Source organism: Dreissena polymorpha, chromosome 1, assembly GCF_020536995.1.
Source record: "Dreissena polymorpha isolate Duluth1 chromosome 1, UMN_Dpol_1.0, whole genome shotgun sequence".
Lineage (NCBI taxonomy): Eukaryota > Metazoa > Mollusca > Bivalvia > Myida > Dreissenidae > Dreissena > Dreissena polymorpha.
The window spans coordinates 99,324,893-99,344,032 of NC_068355.1; the positions used below are offsets into that span (position 1 = coordinate 99,324,893).

Genomic DNA, 19,140 nt, shown 5'->3' on the forward strand with positions numbered 1-19,140 from the left:
CCGAAAATCATTTTATTATTTCGGGTCACTGTGACCTTGACCTTTGATTTTGTGACCTCAAAATCAATAGGGGTCATCTGCGAGTCATGATCAATCTACCTATGAAGTTTCATGATCCTAGGCGTATGCGTTCTTGAGTTATCATCCGAAAACAATTTTACTATTTCGGGTCACCGTGACCTTGACCTTTGACCTAGTGACCTCAAAATCAATAGGAGTCATCTGCGAGTCATGATCAATCTACCCATGAAGTTTCATGATCCTAGGCCTATGCGTTCTTGAGTTATCATCCGGAAACCATTTTACTATTTCGGGTCACCGTGACCTTGACCTTTGACCTAGTGACCACAAAATCTATAGGGTTCATCTGCGAGTCATGATCAATCTACCCATGAAGTTTCATGATCCTAGGCGTATGCGTTCTTGAGTTATCATCCGGAAACCATTTTACTATTTCGGGTCACTGTGACCTTGACCTTTGACCTAGTGACCTCAAAATCAATAGCGGTCATCTGCGAGTCATGATCAATGTACCTATGAAGTTTCATGATCCTAGGCCCAAGCGTTCTTGAGTTATCATCCGGAAACCACCTGGTGGACGGACCGACCGACCGACGGACGGACCGACATGAGAAAAGCAATATATCCCCTCTTCTTCGAAGGGGGGCATAATAAAGCTTGATGGCAGATGACCTGAATATTGAGATTTAATAGTAATTTATTTATGATTTTTTTTTTAAACCTTTAATTGGGAATTTGTGGATCCCATTTTTAAACAAGGGCTGTTTTTAAAAATGCATGCCCCCCATATGGCCTGTCTGTTTTAGTGGCAGCCATTGTGTGAATACGTTTTTTGTCACTGTGACCTTGACCTTTGACCTAGTGACCTGAAAATCAATAGGGGTCATCTGCGAGCCACGATCAATGTACCTATGAAGTGTCATGATCCTAGGCAAAAGCGTTCTTGAGTAATCATCCGAAAATCATTTTATTATTTCGGGTCACTGTGACCTTGACCTTTGATTTTGTGACCTCAAAATCAATAGGGGTCATCTGCGAGTCATGATCAATCTACCTATGAAGTTTCATGATCCTAGGCGTATGCGTTCTTGAGTTATCATCTGAAAACAATTTTACTATTTCGGGTCACCGTGACCTTGACCTTTGACCTAGTGACCTCAAAATCAATAGGAGTCATCTGCGAGTCATGATCAATCTACCCATGAAGTTTCATGATCCTAGGCCTATGCGTTCTTGAGTTATCATCCGGAAACCATTTTACTATTTCGGGTCACCGTGACCTTGACCTTTGACCTAGTGACCACAAAATCAATAGGGTTCATCTGCGAGTCATGATCAATCTACCCATGAAGTTTCATGATCCTAGGCGTATGCGTTCTTGAGTTATCATCCGGAAACCATTTTACTATTTCGGGTCACCGTGACCTTGACCTTTGACCTAGTGACCTCAAAATCAATAGCGGTCATCTGCAAGTCATGATCAATGTACCTATGAAGTTTCATGATCCTAGGCCCAAGCGTTCTTGAGTTATCATCTGACAACCACCTGGTGGACGGACCGACAGACCGACCGACCGACATGAGCAAAGCAATATACCCCCTCTTCTTTGAAGGGGGGCATAAAAATATATGGGTTTTTCCATTGGGAATGTGTCCCCTTAGAGGCCCAAAATTTTATGTAACATAATTTTATGTAACACCGCAAAACGGGTGCCAACGCTCTTCTGCCGGTGCAGTTTTGAATAAATATAAGTTTTTCAGATCTTGACCTTTGACCTAGTGACCCAAAAATGGGTGTTGCATGTAGAACTCATTAAGGTGCATCTACATAAAAAGTTTCAAAGTTGTACAGAAAACTTTGATTTTAGAGTTAATGCTAAGGTTTTAGCACGCCGGATGGCAGACGAGCTAAATATTAACATTCAAATATATGTAGGAGGCTCAAAAACTGCAAAACTTTACAATTTAAATTTGGTATGCAACACATTTGCTATAAAGACATCAACCTTTTACTGGCGTTTAGGACTAAGGCCTGTATTAAAAATATGGACACAAGTTCACAAGTTTTCACTATAGCCATTGTATAATTGGGAATTTGATCTTTATAAATACTATTTGTCTTGATATAACTAGTCTATCATCAATTAATCATACTTTACAAATATGGTAACCTTTCCGTTAAAAGGTTCAATGTTTGCTAATTTGGATACCAAAAATGTTATTTCTGGTCAGAGAGCAAGGAAGATTCCACATACATGGAATTTTTTTACCACAAAGCACATTAAACAAGAGCACCACATAACGGGTGCCACCCTCAGCTGCGAAAGCTTGTCGTACAATTTTTTTTTTTTTAGAGGTCACAGTGACCTTACCCTTTGACCTAGTGACCCAAAATGGGTGTGGCATGTAGAACTCATCAAGCGCATCTACATATGAAGTTTCAAAGTTGTAGGTTGAAGCACTTTGATTTTAGAGGCAATGTTAAGGTTTTTTTATTAAAGTTTTATATTAGAGGTCACAATGACCTTGACCTTTGACCTAGTGACCAAAAAATGGGTGTGGCATGTAGAACTCATCAAGGTGCAACTACATATGAAGTTTCAAAGTTGTAGGTGGAAGCACTTTGATTTTAGAGCATATGTTTAAGTTTGATATAAGAGGTCACAGTGTCCTTGATCTTTGACCTAGTGACCCAAAAATGGGTGTGGCGTGCAGAACTCCTCAAGGTGCATCTACATATGAAGTTTTAAAGTTGTAGGTGGAAGCACTTTGATTTTAGAGCCAATGTTAAGGTTTTAGAACGATGCCTACGGCAGACGTCGGACAAGCTTGCTATGACAATAGCTCGGGTTTTCTCCGAAAACAGCCTTGCTAATAACCACAAGGTCTCCTCACATTAAGCTGAGTGATGTATATTACCCTGATTCTCTGTATGCCAATACAATCTCTTCCACTTGCTGTCCATTCAGCAAAAATAAGAAAATATTTTGGAAAGTCTAAGACTAACATTCTAAAGTAAACCATGACAGCAAGGTCCAGAAATTACACATATATACTGGTCAATATATCTCCCTTATATGAAACAAGAGGGCCATGATGGCCCTGAATCGCTCACCTGACTAACCTTGCTTCATCAACTTAAATTCTATCAGACAGGGCCCTCAATCTATAAAATCTGTGGCCGAATTTCGGCCGCAGTCCCCCACCTAAAAAGTATACTTTTTTCCCCTTTTTAAGGGGAAAAATTCCCCCCTGAAATAAAAAAAATTTGTTTAACAAGATGTGTCTCATGATTATTATATCTCAATTCTGTTTCAATTTAATCTTGTCAAACATACTAAATTATGAAAAAAGAAATAAATATAGTGCAAACATGTACAAATGTAATAATGAGAGAGTAAGTAAAAAAATCCCCCCAAAAGCAAAAAGCCGCAAAAATTCCCCCTCTTGAGGGTAGCGACCCGCTTCCCCTAAAATGGATTGAGGGCCCTGGACCAATATACAATCCCAAGCGAGATGTCATTAATTAATACATTCTGACAAAATTTCATTAAGACGTGATGAAAACTGTGACCTCTTTTATCTACACAAGGTTTTACTAGAATTGGCTTGGTGACATAAATTTTGACACCAGTTGACCCATATACGATCCAAAATCAGATATTATCAAGATTAACATTCTGACCATATTTAATTAAGATCAGATGAAAACTATGACCTCAATTGTCTACACAAGGTTTTTCTATGATTTGATCAGTGACCTATTTTTTTACCCCAGATAACCCAAATACAATCCCAACCAAGCTTTCATCAATATTAACATTCTGCCAAATTGTATCAAGTTTGGATGAAAACTGTGACCTCTACTGTCTACAAAAGGGTTTTTTAAACTTTGACCTAGTCACCTAGTTTTTGGCCCTAGATGACCAAAATTCAATCCCAACCCAGATTTTAACAAGACAAACATTCTGACCAAATTTCATAAAGATCGGGTGAAAACTGTGACCTCTATTGTCTACACAAGGTTTTTCTATTATTTGACCTAGTGACCTAGTTTTTGACCCCAGATGACCCAAATAAAATCCCAACTCAGATTTTATCAAGATAAAAATTCTGACCAAATATCATAAAGATTGGATGAAAACTGTGACCTCTATTGTCTACACAAGGTTTTTGTATTATTTGACATAGTGACCTATTTTTTTATTCTAGATGACCCAAATACAATCCCAACTCAGACTTCATCAAGATAAACATTCTGACCAAATTTCATAAGACTGGATGAAAATCTCAATTGTCTACACAAGGTTTTTCTATTGTTTGACCTAGTGAACAAGTTTTTGACCCCAGATTACCCAAATACAATCCAAACCCAGATTTCATCAAGATATACATTCTGACCAAATTTCATAAAGATTGGATGAAAACTGTCACTTCTTCTGTCTACACAAACAAATTGTTGAAGGATGCACACATGCACGCACGCACAACGGACGCCGGACATCACACGGTCACATAAGCTCACCATGTCACTTCGTGACAAGTGAGCTAAAAACAGAGAAAATGTGTTCAAACTATTCTCTCCCCTATATTTGACAAGAAAATTATAATTATGACTAGCTTTCATTAAATCCTTACTGGTTTTTTCAAAGTGTCATCCATCCTGCGTAAAGCCTCTGTTTCACCACCGGGGAAAAGACATGGCCCACAATCCTTCTCTCGCTTCCCAAGGTCTTCCAAAGAAGGAACATCATAGCCTGCCTCATTGTCCGCTTTGTCTATGGATCTGCATTCTGTTATTTTTTAAATAAACAGGTGAATAATAAATAAACAAGGGCTGTTTGTAAAACATGCATGCCCCCCATATTTGCTGTCAGTTGTAGTGGCAGCCATTGTGTGAATACGTTTTTTGTCACTGTGACCTTGACGTTTGAACTGAAAATCAATAGGGGTTATCTGCAAGTCATGATAAATGTACCTATGAAGTTTCATGATCCTAGGCCTAAGTATTCTTGAGCTATCACCCAAAAACCCTTTTTACTGTTTCGAGTCACTGTGACCTTGACCTTTGACCTAGTGACCTGAAAATCAATAGGGGTCATCTGCCAGTCATGATCAATGTACCTATGAAGTTTCATGATCCTAGACAGGGTTTTTTTTTGGCCCGATTTTATAGCCGAAATTCGGCTATATTCCCAATCGCAAAAATTATACTTTTTTCTTAACCAAACTATCAATTTTGTAAGTATAAAAAGGGCACATAATGCTGTGAAAATGCACCCCAGAGTTATCTAACTTTGCCTGCCCAGTCCCCTCATGATAGTAAGTTCATGTACAAAGTTTAATGCAATAGCTTTGATTCTTTATGAGAAACGTGGACCTAAACACAAAACTTAACCAGACGCCAACGCCCAGGTGATGACAATAGCTAATAACTTTTAAAAAATGATCTTGACCTTTGACCTAGTGACCTGAAAATCAATAGGGGTCATCTGCGAGTCATGATCAATGTACCTATGAAGTTTCATGATCCTAGGCATAAGGGTTCTTGATAAGCGTTCTTGAGTAATCATCCGGAAACCATTTTACTATTTCGGGTCACCGTGACCTTGACCTTTGACCTAGTGACCTGAAAATCAATAGGGGTCATCTGCGAGTCATGATCATTGTACCAATGAAGTTTCATGATCCTAGGCATAAGCGTTCTTGAGTTATCATCCGGAAACCATTTTACTATTTCATCTCACAGTGACCTTTGACCTAGTGACCTCAAAATCAATAGGGGTCATCTGTGAGTCATGATCAATGCACCTATGAAGTTTCATGATCCTAGGCCTAAGCGTTCTTGAGTTATCATCCGGGAACCATCTGGTGGACGGACATACAGACATTGGGATGGACATACGGACCGACATGAGCAAAACAATATACCCCCTCTTCTTCGAAGGGTGGCATGATAAATGTATGTATTAACAAGAGATGTGTTGTCAGAAACACAATGCCCCCTACTGCGCCGCTTTGAAGCCATATATTTGACCTTTGACTTAGGATGACATTGACCGTTTACCACTCAAAATGTGCAGCTCCATGAGATACACATGCATGCCAAAAATCAAGTTGCTCATAATCTTCAATATTACGAAATTTATGGGCATTGTTAAAGTTTTCGGACAGACAGACAGACTGACATACAGACCGACTGAAGGACAGTTCAACTGCAATATGCCACTCTACCGGGGGTATAAACAAGGGGGCATAAACAAGAGTTGTCAGAGGACAGCGCGCTCGACTATTCGAGTGCTTGACAGTATAACGTAAGCCATCATGGGGAAATTGTTCATAATATATAATTTATAAGACAATCTTTCAAAAATAAAAAAAGGAAAAAAACAAGAGCTGTCAGAGAACAGCACGCTCGACTATTCGAGTGCTTGACAGTTTAACGTAAGCCATCAATGGGAAATTGTTCACATTCAATAATTTATTAGACTATCTTTCAAAAATAAAAAAGGAACAAAAAAAAATTGGGGGGGGGGGGGGGGGGGTAGGGGGGATGAGAGGGGGTTTAATGTGGGGTGGGGTATTTTATTAGATGATGTTTAAAAAAAATATTGGGGGGGGGGGTTGAGGTTGGGGGGGGGGGAGAGATTCTGGGTTGGGGCGTGGGGTATAGTTTGGGTGGAATCCATTGTGGTATTCAGGTAAGTGTTGTTTTGTCAAAGTATTAATAAAATGTGATCATAAATAAAGAAGTTATGGCAATTTAAGCAAAATGTTCAATTATCAAAGTGTAAAAGGGGCCATAATTATGTCAAAATGCTTGATACAGTGGTCTGCTCTTGTTTATAGGTTGGGGTCATGTTGGTAAACAAGTATGCAACATATAAAAGCGATATGTCAAAGGATATAGGAAATATTTGGGGTAGTACGCAAACTTTAACATAGATTTATCAATAATATGCATATTCTAAGAATAAAAGGGGCAATAATTATGACAAAATGCTTGATAGAGTTGTCTGCTCTTGTTTATAGGTTGGGGTGATGTTGGTAAACAAGTATGCAAAATTAAAGCAATAATGTCAAGGGACAATGATAATAAATGGGGTAGTACAAAAACTTTAACATTTGCTGCATATTCTAAGTGGAAAAGGGGTCATAATTATGACAAAATGCTTGATAGAGTTGTCTGCTCTTGTTTATAGGTTGGGGTCATGTTGGTTAACAAGTATGCAAAATATGAAAGCAATATGTCAAGGGACAAAGAAAATATTTGGGGTAGTACGAAAACTTTTACATTTGCACGCTAACGCAGACGCCGGGGTGAGTAGGATAGCTCCACTATATATATTTCATATATAATAGTCGAGCTAAAAATTCCTGTATTGTTTCACTTTGATCATCCCAAGCAGTGTTTTTTTTTCATTCAAAATCGTATCCAGTAATCGGCCCCATTCCCTATGGAAAAATGTATATATTTTTCCCAAATGGGAGCTAACAAGGGCTGTTTGTAAAAAATGCATTCCCCCCATATGGGCTCTCCGTTGTAGTGACAGCCATTGTGTGAATATGTTTTTTGTCACTGTGACCTTGACCTTTGACCTAGTGACCTGAAAATCAATAGGGGTCATCTGCCAGTCATGATCAATGTACCTATGAAGTTTCATGATCCTAGCCAAAAGCTTTCTTGAGTTATCATCCAGAAACCATTTAACTATTTTGGGTCACAGTGACCTTGACCTTTGACCTAGTGACCTGAAAATCAATAGGGTTATCTGAGAGTCATGATCAATCTACCTATCAAGTTTCATGATCCTAGGAATAAGCGTTCTTGAGTTATCATACGGAAACCATTTTACCATTTCGGGTCAAAGTAACCTTGACCTTTGACCTAGTGACCTGAAAATAAACAAGGGTGATCTGCGAGTCACTATCAATGTACATATGAAGTTTCATGATCCTAGGCATAAGCGTTTTTGAGTTATCATCCAGAAACCTTTTTACTATTTCGGGTCACCGTGACCTTGACCTTCGACCTAGTGACCTGAAAATCAATAGGGGTCATCTGCCAGCCATTATCAATCTACCTACGAAGTTTTATGATCCTAGGCATAAGCGTTCTTGAGTTATCATCCGGAAACCTTTTTACTATTTTGGGTCACTGTGACCTTGACCTTTGACCTAGTGACCTGAATCAATAGGGGTCATCTGAGAGTCATGATCAATCTACCTATCAAGTTTCATGATCCTAGGCCTAAGCGTTCTTGAGTTTTCATCCGGAAAACATTTTACTATTTCGGGTCACTGTGACCTTGACCTTTGACCTAGTGACCTGAAAATCAATAGGGGTCAAATGGGAGTCATGATCAATCTACCTATCAAGTTTCATGATCCTAGGCATAAGCGTTCTTGAGTTATCATCCGGAAACCATTTTACTTTTTCAAGTCACCATGACCTTGACCTTTGACCTAGTGACCTTAAAATCAATAGGGGTCAACTGCGAGTCATGATCAATGTACCTATGAAGTTTCATGATAGTAAGCATAAGGGTTTTTGAGTTATCATCCGAAAACCATTTTACTATTTCGGGTCACCCTGACCTTGACCTTTGATATAGTGACCTGAAAATCAATAGGGGTCAACTGCGAGTCATGATCAATCTACCAATCAAGTTTCATGATCCTAGGAATAAGCGTTCTTGAGTTATCATCCGGAAACCATTTTACTATTTCGGGTCACCATGACCTTCACCTTTGACCTAGTGACCTGAAAATCAATAGGGGTCATCTGTGAGTCATGATCAATGTACCTAAGAATTTTCATGATCCTAAGCATAAGGGTTCTTGAGTTATCATCCAGAACCATTTTACTATTTCGGGTCACCGTGACCTTGACCTTAGACCTAGTGACCTGAAAATCAATAGGGGTCATATGCCAGTCATTATCAATCTACCTATGAAGTTTCATGATCCTAGGCATAAGCGTTCTTGAGTTATCATCTAGAAACTATTTTACTATTTCGGGTCACCGTGACCTTGACCTTTGACCTAGTAATCTGAAAATCTATAGGGGTCATCTGTGAGTCATGATCAATCTACCTATCAAGTTTCATGATCCTAGGCATAAGCGGTCTTGACCGACCGACTGACATGTGCAAAGCAATATACCCCCTCTTAATTGAAGGGGGAGCATAAAAAACCGACAACTCCTTTTTCCCAATTTAGTCCAAAGGGACCCGTCCCAATCCCCAAAATGGTGAAAAAACACACTGTCAAGTCAAGATGCGCCTTTCTTTCTCATACTATACTTTTAACATCACACACTGATAAGAATAAACCTGGGTCATTGACTTAAACAGTCTACTTAAAATTTCAATACAGATTTTTAAAAGCATCCAACAACAAATATCTCCTTGGGTTTCATAAATAGAGGTTTTTGACCTTTTATATTAAGGCAAATATTTGTCTCAGTCTAGCCAACATCTAATCATCAGACTACCGGTATATAATGTAAAGCACTATACAGTATGTGTAGTAAGCACATTGCTTGTTAATAAGCCCTTTACAGATTTCGACCTTAAGTATATCAGTACAAACAATACCCCTAAATAATTCAGTCAACGTGTATTCAAGATAATAATTACAAGTAAATTGAGATCTCACTTGCAAGCACATCCTTGTTAAAACTCACAGCCTTTGGTGGTGGGCCCAGTTGTGACAGAACTGTCTGAAGACGCTGGTATGTCAATGGTGGACTTCCACCATTTTTAGCTATTACCCTGAAAAAAACAACAACATTCCTATATAACACATAAACAAGCACCACATAACCTAGTGATGGTAATATCGCATTATAACAGCCTATAACTGTATGAACAAGAAACTGTCTGGGACAGGTGATGCTCCCCAAAGTTTTTTTTTGTCACAATATTGCACTATATATTCAGATAAACGGAAACGTCTTGAGGGACATAACTTTGGACAAAATAATACGATGGATGGTTTAGCAACTTAAAAATTTCAAAGGGCCATAACTCTCTAAATAAATCATCTAACCAGAACCCACAAATAACATGCGCATCTCCTCAAGGTAGTTAAGCTTTCCATAAAGCGTCATTGTATTTCAGTCATTAGTTGGGGAGCAATAGCCCAGACAAGAATTGCAGTATATGTACAGTTTATAGAAAATTTCAAAGGGCCATAACTCTGTGAAAAATCATCTGACCAGAACCGGCTGATAATATGCTTATCTCCTCTTGGTAGTGAAGCTTCCCATAAAGTTTCATTGAATTTCTGAAATAAGTTGCTGAGAAATAGCTCGGACAAGAATTGCACTATATGTACAGTTCATGGAAAATTTCAAAGGGCCATAACTCTAAGAAAAATCATCCTACCAGAACCCGCTGACAATATACGCATCTCCTCTTAGTAGTGAAGCTTCCCATACAGTTTCATTGAATTCTGGTCATTAGTTGCTGATAAATAGCCCGGACAAGAATTGCACTATATGTACAGTTAATGGAAAATTTCAAAGGGCCATAACTCTGAAAAATCATCCGACCAGAACCCGCTGATAATATGCACATATCCTCTTGGTAGTGAAGAATCCCATAAAGTTTCATTGAATACGGGTCATTAGTTGCTGAGAAAAAGCCCGGACAAAAATTGTGCACGGACAGACACACAGACGCACGGACGGATGGACGGCCTGACAGACGAAGCGGCGACTATATGCTCCCCCCAAAGCATAAAAATAACAACAGATGTTTTGAAACAAGAGGGCCTGAAAGCCCCAAAGTTGCTGAGATTCAAAGGAACTGACCTGTTCTGTGCAGCCCAAGATGCCATTAGAACAAAATGTTCTTACCAACTTTAATGACTTGTGAACACCCTGGCAGCCACCTTTTTCAACAGACCAGAACCATTTTCATACACATCCAAGATATCCTTTAAACAAATATTCTGACAAAGTTTCATGAAGATTCATAATCCATATAAGGAAAAATGCCCCGCCCACTGGTGACCATGTTTTTCAAGCAACTGGAACCATTTTCCAACTTGTCCAAAATATAATTGGGACAAATCTTCTGACAAAGTTTCATGATGAACGTACAATAAATACAGCTTCTAGAGTTAACAATAGCTGTATAAGGAAAAATGCCACGCCCCCTTGGCGGCCATGTTTTTTCACCAACCGGAACCATTTTCGAACTCATCCAAGATATAATTGGGACAAATCATCTGACCAAGTTTCATGATGATTGGACAATAAATGTGGCCTCTAGAGTGTTAACAAGGTTTTACAAAAGCATGATATATAGCCATATTAGAACAAGATGTGTTTGTGAAACACAATGTCCCCCTATATGATGTTTGACCTTGTAGGATGACCTTGACCTTGTGAAGGATGACCTTGACCTTAACCTTTCACCACTCAAAATGTGCAGCTCCATGAGATACACATGCAATATGATGTTTGACCTTGTAGGATGACCTTGACCTTGTGAAGGATGACCTTGACCTTGACCTTTCACCACTCAAAATGTGCAGCGCCATGAGATACACATGCATGCCAAATATCAAGTTGCTATCTTCAATATTGCAAAAGTATTCATAAAATAAGCGATTTGGGCCACATATATTTGACCTCTGACCTTGAAGGATGACCTTGACCCTGACCTTTCACCACTCAAAATGTGCAGCTCCATGAGATGCACATGCATGCCAAATATCAAGTTGCTATCTTCAATATTGCAAAAGTATCTATAAAATAAGCGATTTGGGCCACATATATTTGACCTCTGACCTTGAAGGATGACCTTGACCTTTCAGCACTCAAAATGTGCAGCTCCATGAGATACACATGCATGCCAAATATCAAGTTGCTATCTTCAATATTGCAAAAGTATTCAAAAAATGAGCGATTTTGGCCACATATATTTGACCTCTGACCTTGAAGGATGACCTTGACCTTGACCTTTCACCACTCAAAATGTGCAGCTTCATGAGATACACATGCATGCCAAATATGAAGTTGCTATCTTCAATATAGCAAAAGTTATTGCAAAATGTTAAAGTTAACGCAAACAGACAGACCAACAGACCAACAGACAGGGCAAAAACAATATGTCCCCCACTACTATAGTTGGGGACATAAAAATGCCGTGCCCCCTGGTGGCCATGTTTTTTAAGCAACCAAAACCATTTTCGAACTCATGGAAGATATCATGAGGACAATTCTTTTGACCAAATTTCAAGAGATGGAAAATAAATGTGGCCTCTAGAGTATTGTTAACAAGGTTTTACTATAGCCATATAAGGAAAATGCCCCGCCCCCTGGCGGCCATGTTTTTCAATCAACGGGCATCATTTTTTAATTTGTACAAGATATTATTAGGATGAATCTTCTGACCAAGTTTCATGACGATCGGACAATAAATGTTGACTCCTTAGTGTTAACAAGATTTTACTATAGCCATATATAGTCATATTAGGAAAAATACACTGCGCCTTGGCAGCCATGTTTTTCAAGAAAACGTAACCATTTTCGAACTCATCCAAGATATCATTGAGACCAATCTTCTGACCAAATTTCATGAAGATAGGACAATAAATGTGGTCTCTAGAGTGTTCACAAGGTTTTACTATAGCCATATATAGCTATGTAAGGAAAAATGCCCCGTCTCTTGGCAGCCATGTTTTTCAAGCAAACGTAACCATTTTCGAACTTATCCAAGATATCATACAGACCAATCTTCTGACCAAATTTCATGAAGATTGGAAAATAAATGTGGCCTCTAGAGTGTTAACAAGGTTTGACTATAGCCTGTCAGGAAAACTGCCATGCCCCCTGGTGGCCATGTTTTTTCACCGATCTGGACCATTTTCGAACTCGTCCGAGATATCAATGAAACCAATGTTTTGACCAAGTTTCATGATGATTGGGCAAAAATTGTGACTTCTAGAGTGTTCACAAGGTTTCTCTATAGCCATATAAGGAATACTGCCCCGCCCCCTGGCGGCCATGTTTTTAAAAGGACTGGAACTATTTTTTAACTTAACCAACATATCATTGAGACAAACGTTTTGACAAAGTAACATGAAGATTGGGCATCAAATGTGACTTCTACAGTGTTCACAAGGTTTTTCTTTTTTTTGACCTAGAGACCTAGTTTTTGACCCAGCATGACCCAGTTTCAAACTCAGTCAAAATGGGACAAATGTTCTGACAAAAATTTCCTGAAGATCAGAAAATAAATGTGGCCTCTAGAGTGTTCACAAGGCAAAATGTTGACGACGCACTACAGACGACGCACGACGGACAAAATGCGATCACAAAAGCTCACCATGAGCACGTTGTGCCCAGGTTAGCTAAAAATGGCCATCATTCCCCACAGGAATCTTAGTACTTTTTTTCATGCAATTCAGTCACCTGTGACAGTTACATTAATGTGGGTACATATGTATCTGAATTATTCTTGTGTACATGTATATGCCCTAGTGTGAAGGAACAATTTAATTAAAAATGCAGGTTAGTGTAACAGGGTTTAAATTATAAGCACTTGGGTAGTGCAAAACTGAATGACAGTCACTTATTTGTACATTCAATGTAAAAACCAAAAGGGACCTGATGTCCACACAAAATGGACCAATACTTAAGCACGGACTTGATATTGTCAAGATTATTATCACCAGCCAAGTATTTTTTTTATACTAGGTTTCTGTAAATAAAATGCGTCCATATAATAATAACAACACAGATATTAGAGATTACACCTTATGGATGCCTCAAGTTGACAAAGTTTGGCATAATGATGGCCTGAGTCAGAGTCAAACAAAGCAGTACAAGAGCATCAGTCAGTATCTCAGTTAATTAAACAAGAGCATCAGTCAGTATCTCAGTTAATTAAACAAGAGCATCAGTCAGTATCTCAGTTAATTAAACAAGAGCATCAGTCAATATCTCAGTTAATTAAACAAGAGCATCAGTCAGTATCTCAGTTAATTAAACAAGAGCATCAGTCAGTATCTCAGTTAATTAAACAAGAGCATCAGTCAGTATCTCAGTTAATTACACAAGAGCATCAGTCAGTATCTCAAATAATTAAACAAGAGCATCAGTCAAAATCTCAGTTAATTACACAATTACATGTCTCCAATGAAAATTGTCAGTCCCAAAATAAATGAACACTGAAACTGAACATTTAACCCCCCAAAAATGCACCATTAAGTACCATTTAGTATCAAGCAACAACAAATTTCCAAGTTTTGGATTTTACAGCATATACATGTACTTTTCCTACATGGGCTACAAAAGGTGATATAACCTCCAATGATCTAGTTTCAAACTGGGTCAAGAGATATTTAAGACAAATGCTCTACCCTGCAAGTTTCATCAAGATTTATTATTTGTGTCCTCTAAAGTGTTAATACCGGTAAGATTACTATTGATGACAAACAACAAGCACAAAGAACTGCGAACAACAGACAAAAAGAAATCACAAAATCTAAACATGAGCAATTTGTGTTCAGACGAGCTTATTATTCTACACAAATAATAGAATTTATTGACATGATTTTATTGTTTTTTACAAAATCAATTGATTTAACTTCACTATAAATAACAAGTGTTCCGCAGTCAGAGACATATGCCCCACTAACAGGGCTTTGAACTAGTGACCCCAATTTCAGTAGGGGTCAACTACTGTCCAAGGCCAATTTGCATGTGAAGTATTAAGCCAATCGGTCAGTTGATTGATGAGTTATTGCTCAGAAACAATTTTCACACTTATTGTGACAGTGACCATGACCTTTGACCTAGTGACCCCAATTTCATTAGGGGTCATCTACTGCCCAAGGCCAATGCACATGAGAAGTATCAAGCCAATCGGTGAATCAGTTTACGAGTTATTAATGGAAAACAATTTTAAACTTAGTGTGTTACAGTGACCTTGACCTTAAACCTAGTAACTCAAATTTCAGTAAGGGTCATCTACTGTCCAAGGCCAATGCACATGGGAAGTATCAAGTCAATCACTGAATCAGTTGACTAGTTATTGATCGTAAACCATTGACTCTTAATGTGTTACAATGACCTTGACTTCTGACCTAGTGACCCCAATTTCAGAACAGGTCATCTACTGTTCAAGGCCAATGCACATGGCAAGTTTCAAGCCAATCGGTCTATTGGTTGACAAGTTATTGATGGAAAAGGATTTTCACACTTAATGTGAAGTTGACCTTGACCTTTGACCTAGTGACCCCAATTTCAATAACGGTCATCTACTGTCTAAGGCCAAAGCACATGTGAAGTATCAAATCAATCAGTCAATGTGTTGACAAGTTATGGATCAGAAACAAACTGGTCTACAGCCAGACAGACTGACTGGTCTACCGACAGACTGGTCTACCAACCGACATCCAGCAAAACAATAAACCCCTTCTTCTTCGAAGAGGGGCATACAAATAATTACAATGCTAACTGTAACCAAATTCACTCCCAACTTTCATGTACATATCACTTGAAATGACTTTGAAACATACCTTTCTGTGTCATACAAAGTGTGTGACACACATTTCACAACCTCAACATGGAATTCCCTTGCTATTTTCTCAACATCCATGTCACGTTGAAGGGCGTATGGCTCAGTATCAACTTCAAATGTAAGTCTCGTTATACCCCACTTCTTGAAGATTCGCGGAAACACCTCATTTGGACTGCCTTTCACAACATACAGCCTGCAGGAAATAGGCAAAGCATGGCACAAATTACAATAACCCTAGACATGCAGGTGTACGTATGTGACCCCAATTTTTACATAATATAGGCATGCTCTGTCTTTACAAAATTTTGTTTTTAATTTCATGATGCACATCTTTCATAAACACTTTAAAAAAATTTACAAAAGACTTATTGTTCAACTGAAACATATGTGCTTTGACATGTTATTTTATTTACTACCAGGTATAATGCAAATAAAAAAACTGTCCATTTCTATTAAAACAAGAGTTTGTCACAGTAATGCCAAATCCCCGTCGATATGTTTTTGCTTGTATAACAACATTTGTTTTAGAGAGTAAAATAATATTTGTAAAACCTGGCACCTGTGTCATCTATTAATATTTAAAGGATCAATTACCGGTAGTTATATAGTGTTGGAGTTATGCTATAGAGAATAACATATATGGAAATGAAAGAAAGGTAGGTAATTAAAAAAGAAGACTATAAACAGTTACTGTTCTTGATCAATGTATTTTTCCTTAAACTCATCTTTTCATTTTACAGTGAATACTTCAGTGTCCAAATTAAAATATTAATAGTAAAGTTATATAAAGGGTTATATTAAAAATTGAACAGCTAAAATATTTATGTTTATGAAATTAAATTAAATATAATTGAAAATTATAAATAAATAAATATAAATAAAAAAAGGAAAAAATAAAGAAATAAAGGGAGGTAATTAAAAAACTACGCCCAAAAGAGTTATGGTTCCTGTTCACTGCACTTCTCCTAGTTGACATCTGTTTATATTTCTAGTTTCAAGTAAATCCCTCTAGTAGATTGAGAGTTATGCTCCTGACAAAAAAATTACTTTGAAATTAAATAAAGGGAGATAATTCCAAAACTAAGGTAGATAGAGTTATGGTTCTTATTCACTGGTTTTCTCCCACTTGCCATCTGTTTAAATTTCAAGTTTCAAGTAAATCCCTTCAGTAGATTTAGAGTTATGCTCCAGACAAAAATTTAATTTGAAATTAAATAAAGGGAGAGAATTCAAAAACTAAGGTAGATAGAGTTATGGTTCTTAGTCACTGCACTTCTCCTACTTGCCATCTGTTTATATTTTGTCACTGCACTTCTCCTTCTTGCCATCTTTTTATATTTTAAGTATCATTTAATCCCTTAAGTAGATTTAGAGATATGCTCCGGACCAAAATTTACTTTGAAATGATATAAAAGTAGATATTTAAAAATCTAAGGTAGATAGAGTTATGGTTCTTGGTCACTGCACTTCTCCTAGTTGCCATCTGTTTATATTCTAAGTTTAGAGTAAATCCATAGAATAGATTTGGAGTTATGCTCTGGACAAATTTACGGACGGAAGGACAGACGGACGGAGACTATTATTATATCCCCTCTGAATTTTTTTTCAGCGGGGATAAAAATATTATTAACTTTATTTTTAAGCATGAAAAAGCAAAGAGAGCAATATTCCTGGTGCACTAACCTGAGATCCAACATGGATCTACAAGTCAAACCTTTGTAAAAGTAATATAAGTATCACCTTCATTCTCAATCATGAAGAATATTTTAGCACAAACACAAAACAAAAACACGTATGTCCCAATGTTAAAATCCAAAGGGACTTGGCCCCATTTCCAGAACAGTGAAAAACAAGAGATGTGTTTGTCAGAAACACAAAGCCCCCTTCTGCTCCGCTTTGAAGCCATATATTTGACCTTGAAGGATGACCTTGACCTTTCACCACTCAAAAGGTGAAGTTCCATGAGATACACATGCATGCCAAATATCAAGTTGCTATTTTCAATATTGCAAAAGTTATGAACAATGTAAAAGTAGAATGCAAACTAAATGCAGCTTCCTGCATCACAAATTTGATATTCCATCACAACAGCACAATCCTTCATATTATACCGGACAATTCTGATCTTTAATGATCAAACATTTCAGTGCATGATACAGTTCACTTGAATTCTTACAGCAAACAGTGTATAAATGACAGTTAAAAAACTATATGCCACCCTTTGGGGGCATAAAAACACTGAATTGGTTACCCAGAAAAAGGCCTGCAACCTGAACTATTTTATAACTTGGCCATGCAATAATTGAAACAAAGGTGCTGTTCACACTGTCATGAAGATTGAGCAAAAAATGTGACTTATCACGAGGTTATAGACATGGTAGGAAAACTACCCGGCTCTCTGGCAGGTCATGACTTTCCAAGGACTGGAACCTTTTTCAAACTAAGCCAAGGTATATAAAGATAAACAAGAGATGCGTTTGTCAGAAACACAATGCCCCCTATTGAGCCGCTTTGAAGCCATATATTTGACCTTTGACCATGAAGATTGACCTTGACCTTTCACCACTCAAAACGTGCAGCTCCATGAGATACACATTACATGCCAAATATCAAGTTGCTATCTTCAATATTGCAAAGTTATTGCAAAACTTTAATCAAGTTTTAAGTTTTGGGACACACACCATGAATGAATAACAGACAGACAGGCCAAAATCAATATACCCTGTTCTTTCGATCCGGGGGCATAAAATAGAAAGCAGCAAAAAGTCCCTCTCATAGGAAACCCTGTTTTTCAACAGCCTGGAAATATTTTTGAAAAGGTCATTTTATGCTCATGTGAACTTAAAAATGCTTATGATGTTGTTGTGTTTTTTTCAATTTGAAAAGCAGGTGACCAATTTATTAAATCCACTGGACGAAAACTTAAAAGCAAAGTGTGGTATTTGAAGGCATTTTTGAAAAAGAGATCAAATTCTGACTTCCATTGATACACAGGCGGTAATCATTCAGACATCTTTAATGCTGATTTTGAGAAATTTTAAATTTGGAAGTCAACAATTAGTCTACATCCACTGATAGTGCTTGAGTAATGTAGTATACTTTGCAAGAAGAATTACTTGATACAATTGGTAATGAATCTGGCTTTGATAATCTGTATTTTGAGTTGATTTGGTTTGTCTTAAATGCATTTTATTGTTTGCCTTATCTAATGACCAATAAGAAACAAGAGCACCCCCTTGCGGGTGCAGACTGCTCATCTATTTTCTTTTTAAAGGTGAAGGGACTCTCATTTTCAATCACAAAGGAGGGAGGGGTGGAGTGAAGAGGGGTGCATTGTGTGGGGGTGTGGACATTTATTACATTATCTTCCAAAAATGCGAAAAAAAAGGGAAAAAACAAAATTGGGAGGGTGGGGCGGTGGGGGTGGGGATTCTTGGGTGCAATGGTTGGACGGTATTTCAAACATAAAATAATAAAAATAAATATTTGTGTTTTTTAACCGTTTCAAAAAAAAATAAATTGGGGTGGGGGGGTATTGTGTGAGGGTGTGGTGGTAATTTGTGAGATGATCTTAAAA

The 19,140-nt window shown here is 37.8% G+C and overlaps 1 protein-coding gene across 2 annotated transcripts in view; it reads right to left on the reverse strand.

Annotated features, from left to right (window-relative positions):
* LOC127842317 (cryptochrome-1-like) overlaps positions 1-19,140 on the reverse strand; it is a 51,798-nt gene that overhangs the window by 26,550 nt on the left and 6,108 nt on the right. For both annotated transcript variants that reach the window (XM_052371753.1, XM_052371752.1), the window contains exons 3-5: positions 15,562-15,756; positions 9,682-9,797; positions 4,660-4,814 (exon numbers count right to left, since the gene is read on the reverse strand). In XM_052371753.1, the coding sequence (XP_052227713.1) occupies positions 4,660-4,814; positions 9,682-9,797; positions 15,562-15,756 (466 nt within the window). The remainder of the gene's footprint in view (positions 1-4,659; positions 4,815-9,681; positions 9,798-15,561; positions 15,757-19,140) is intronic.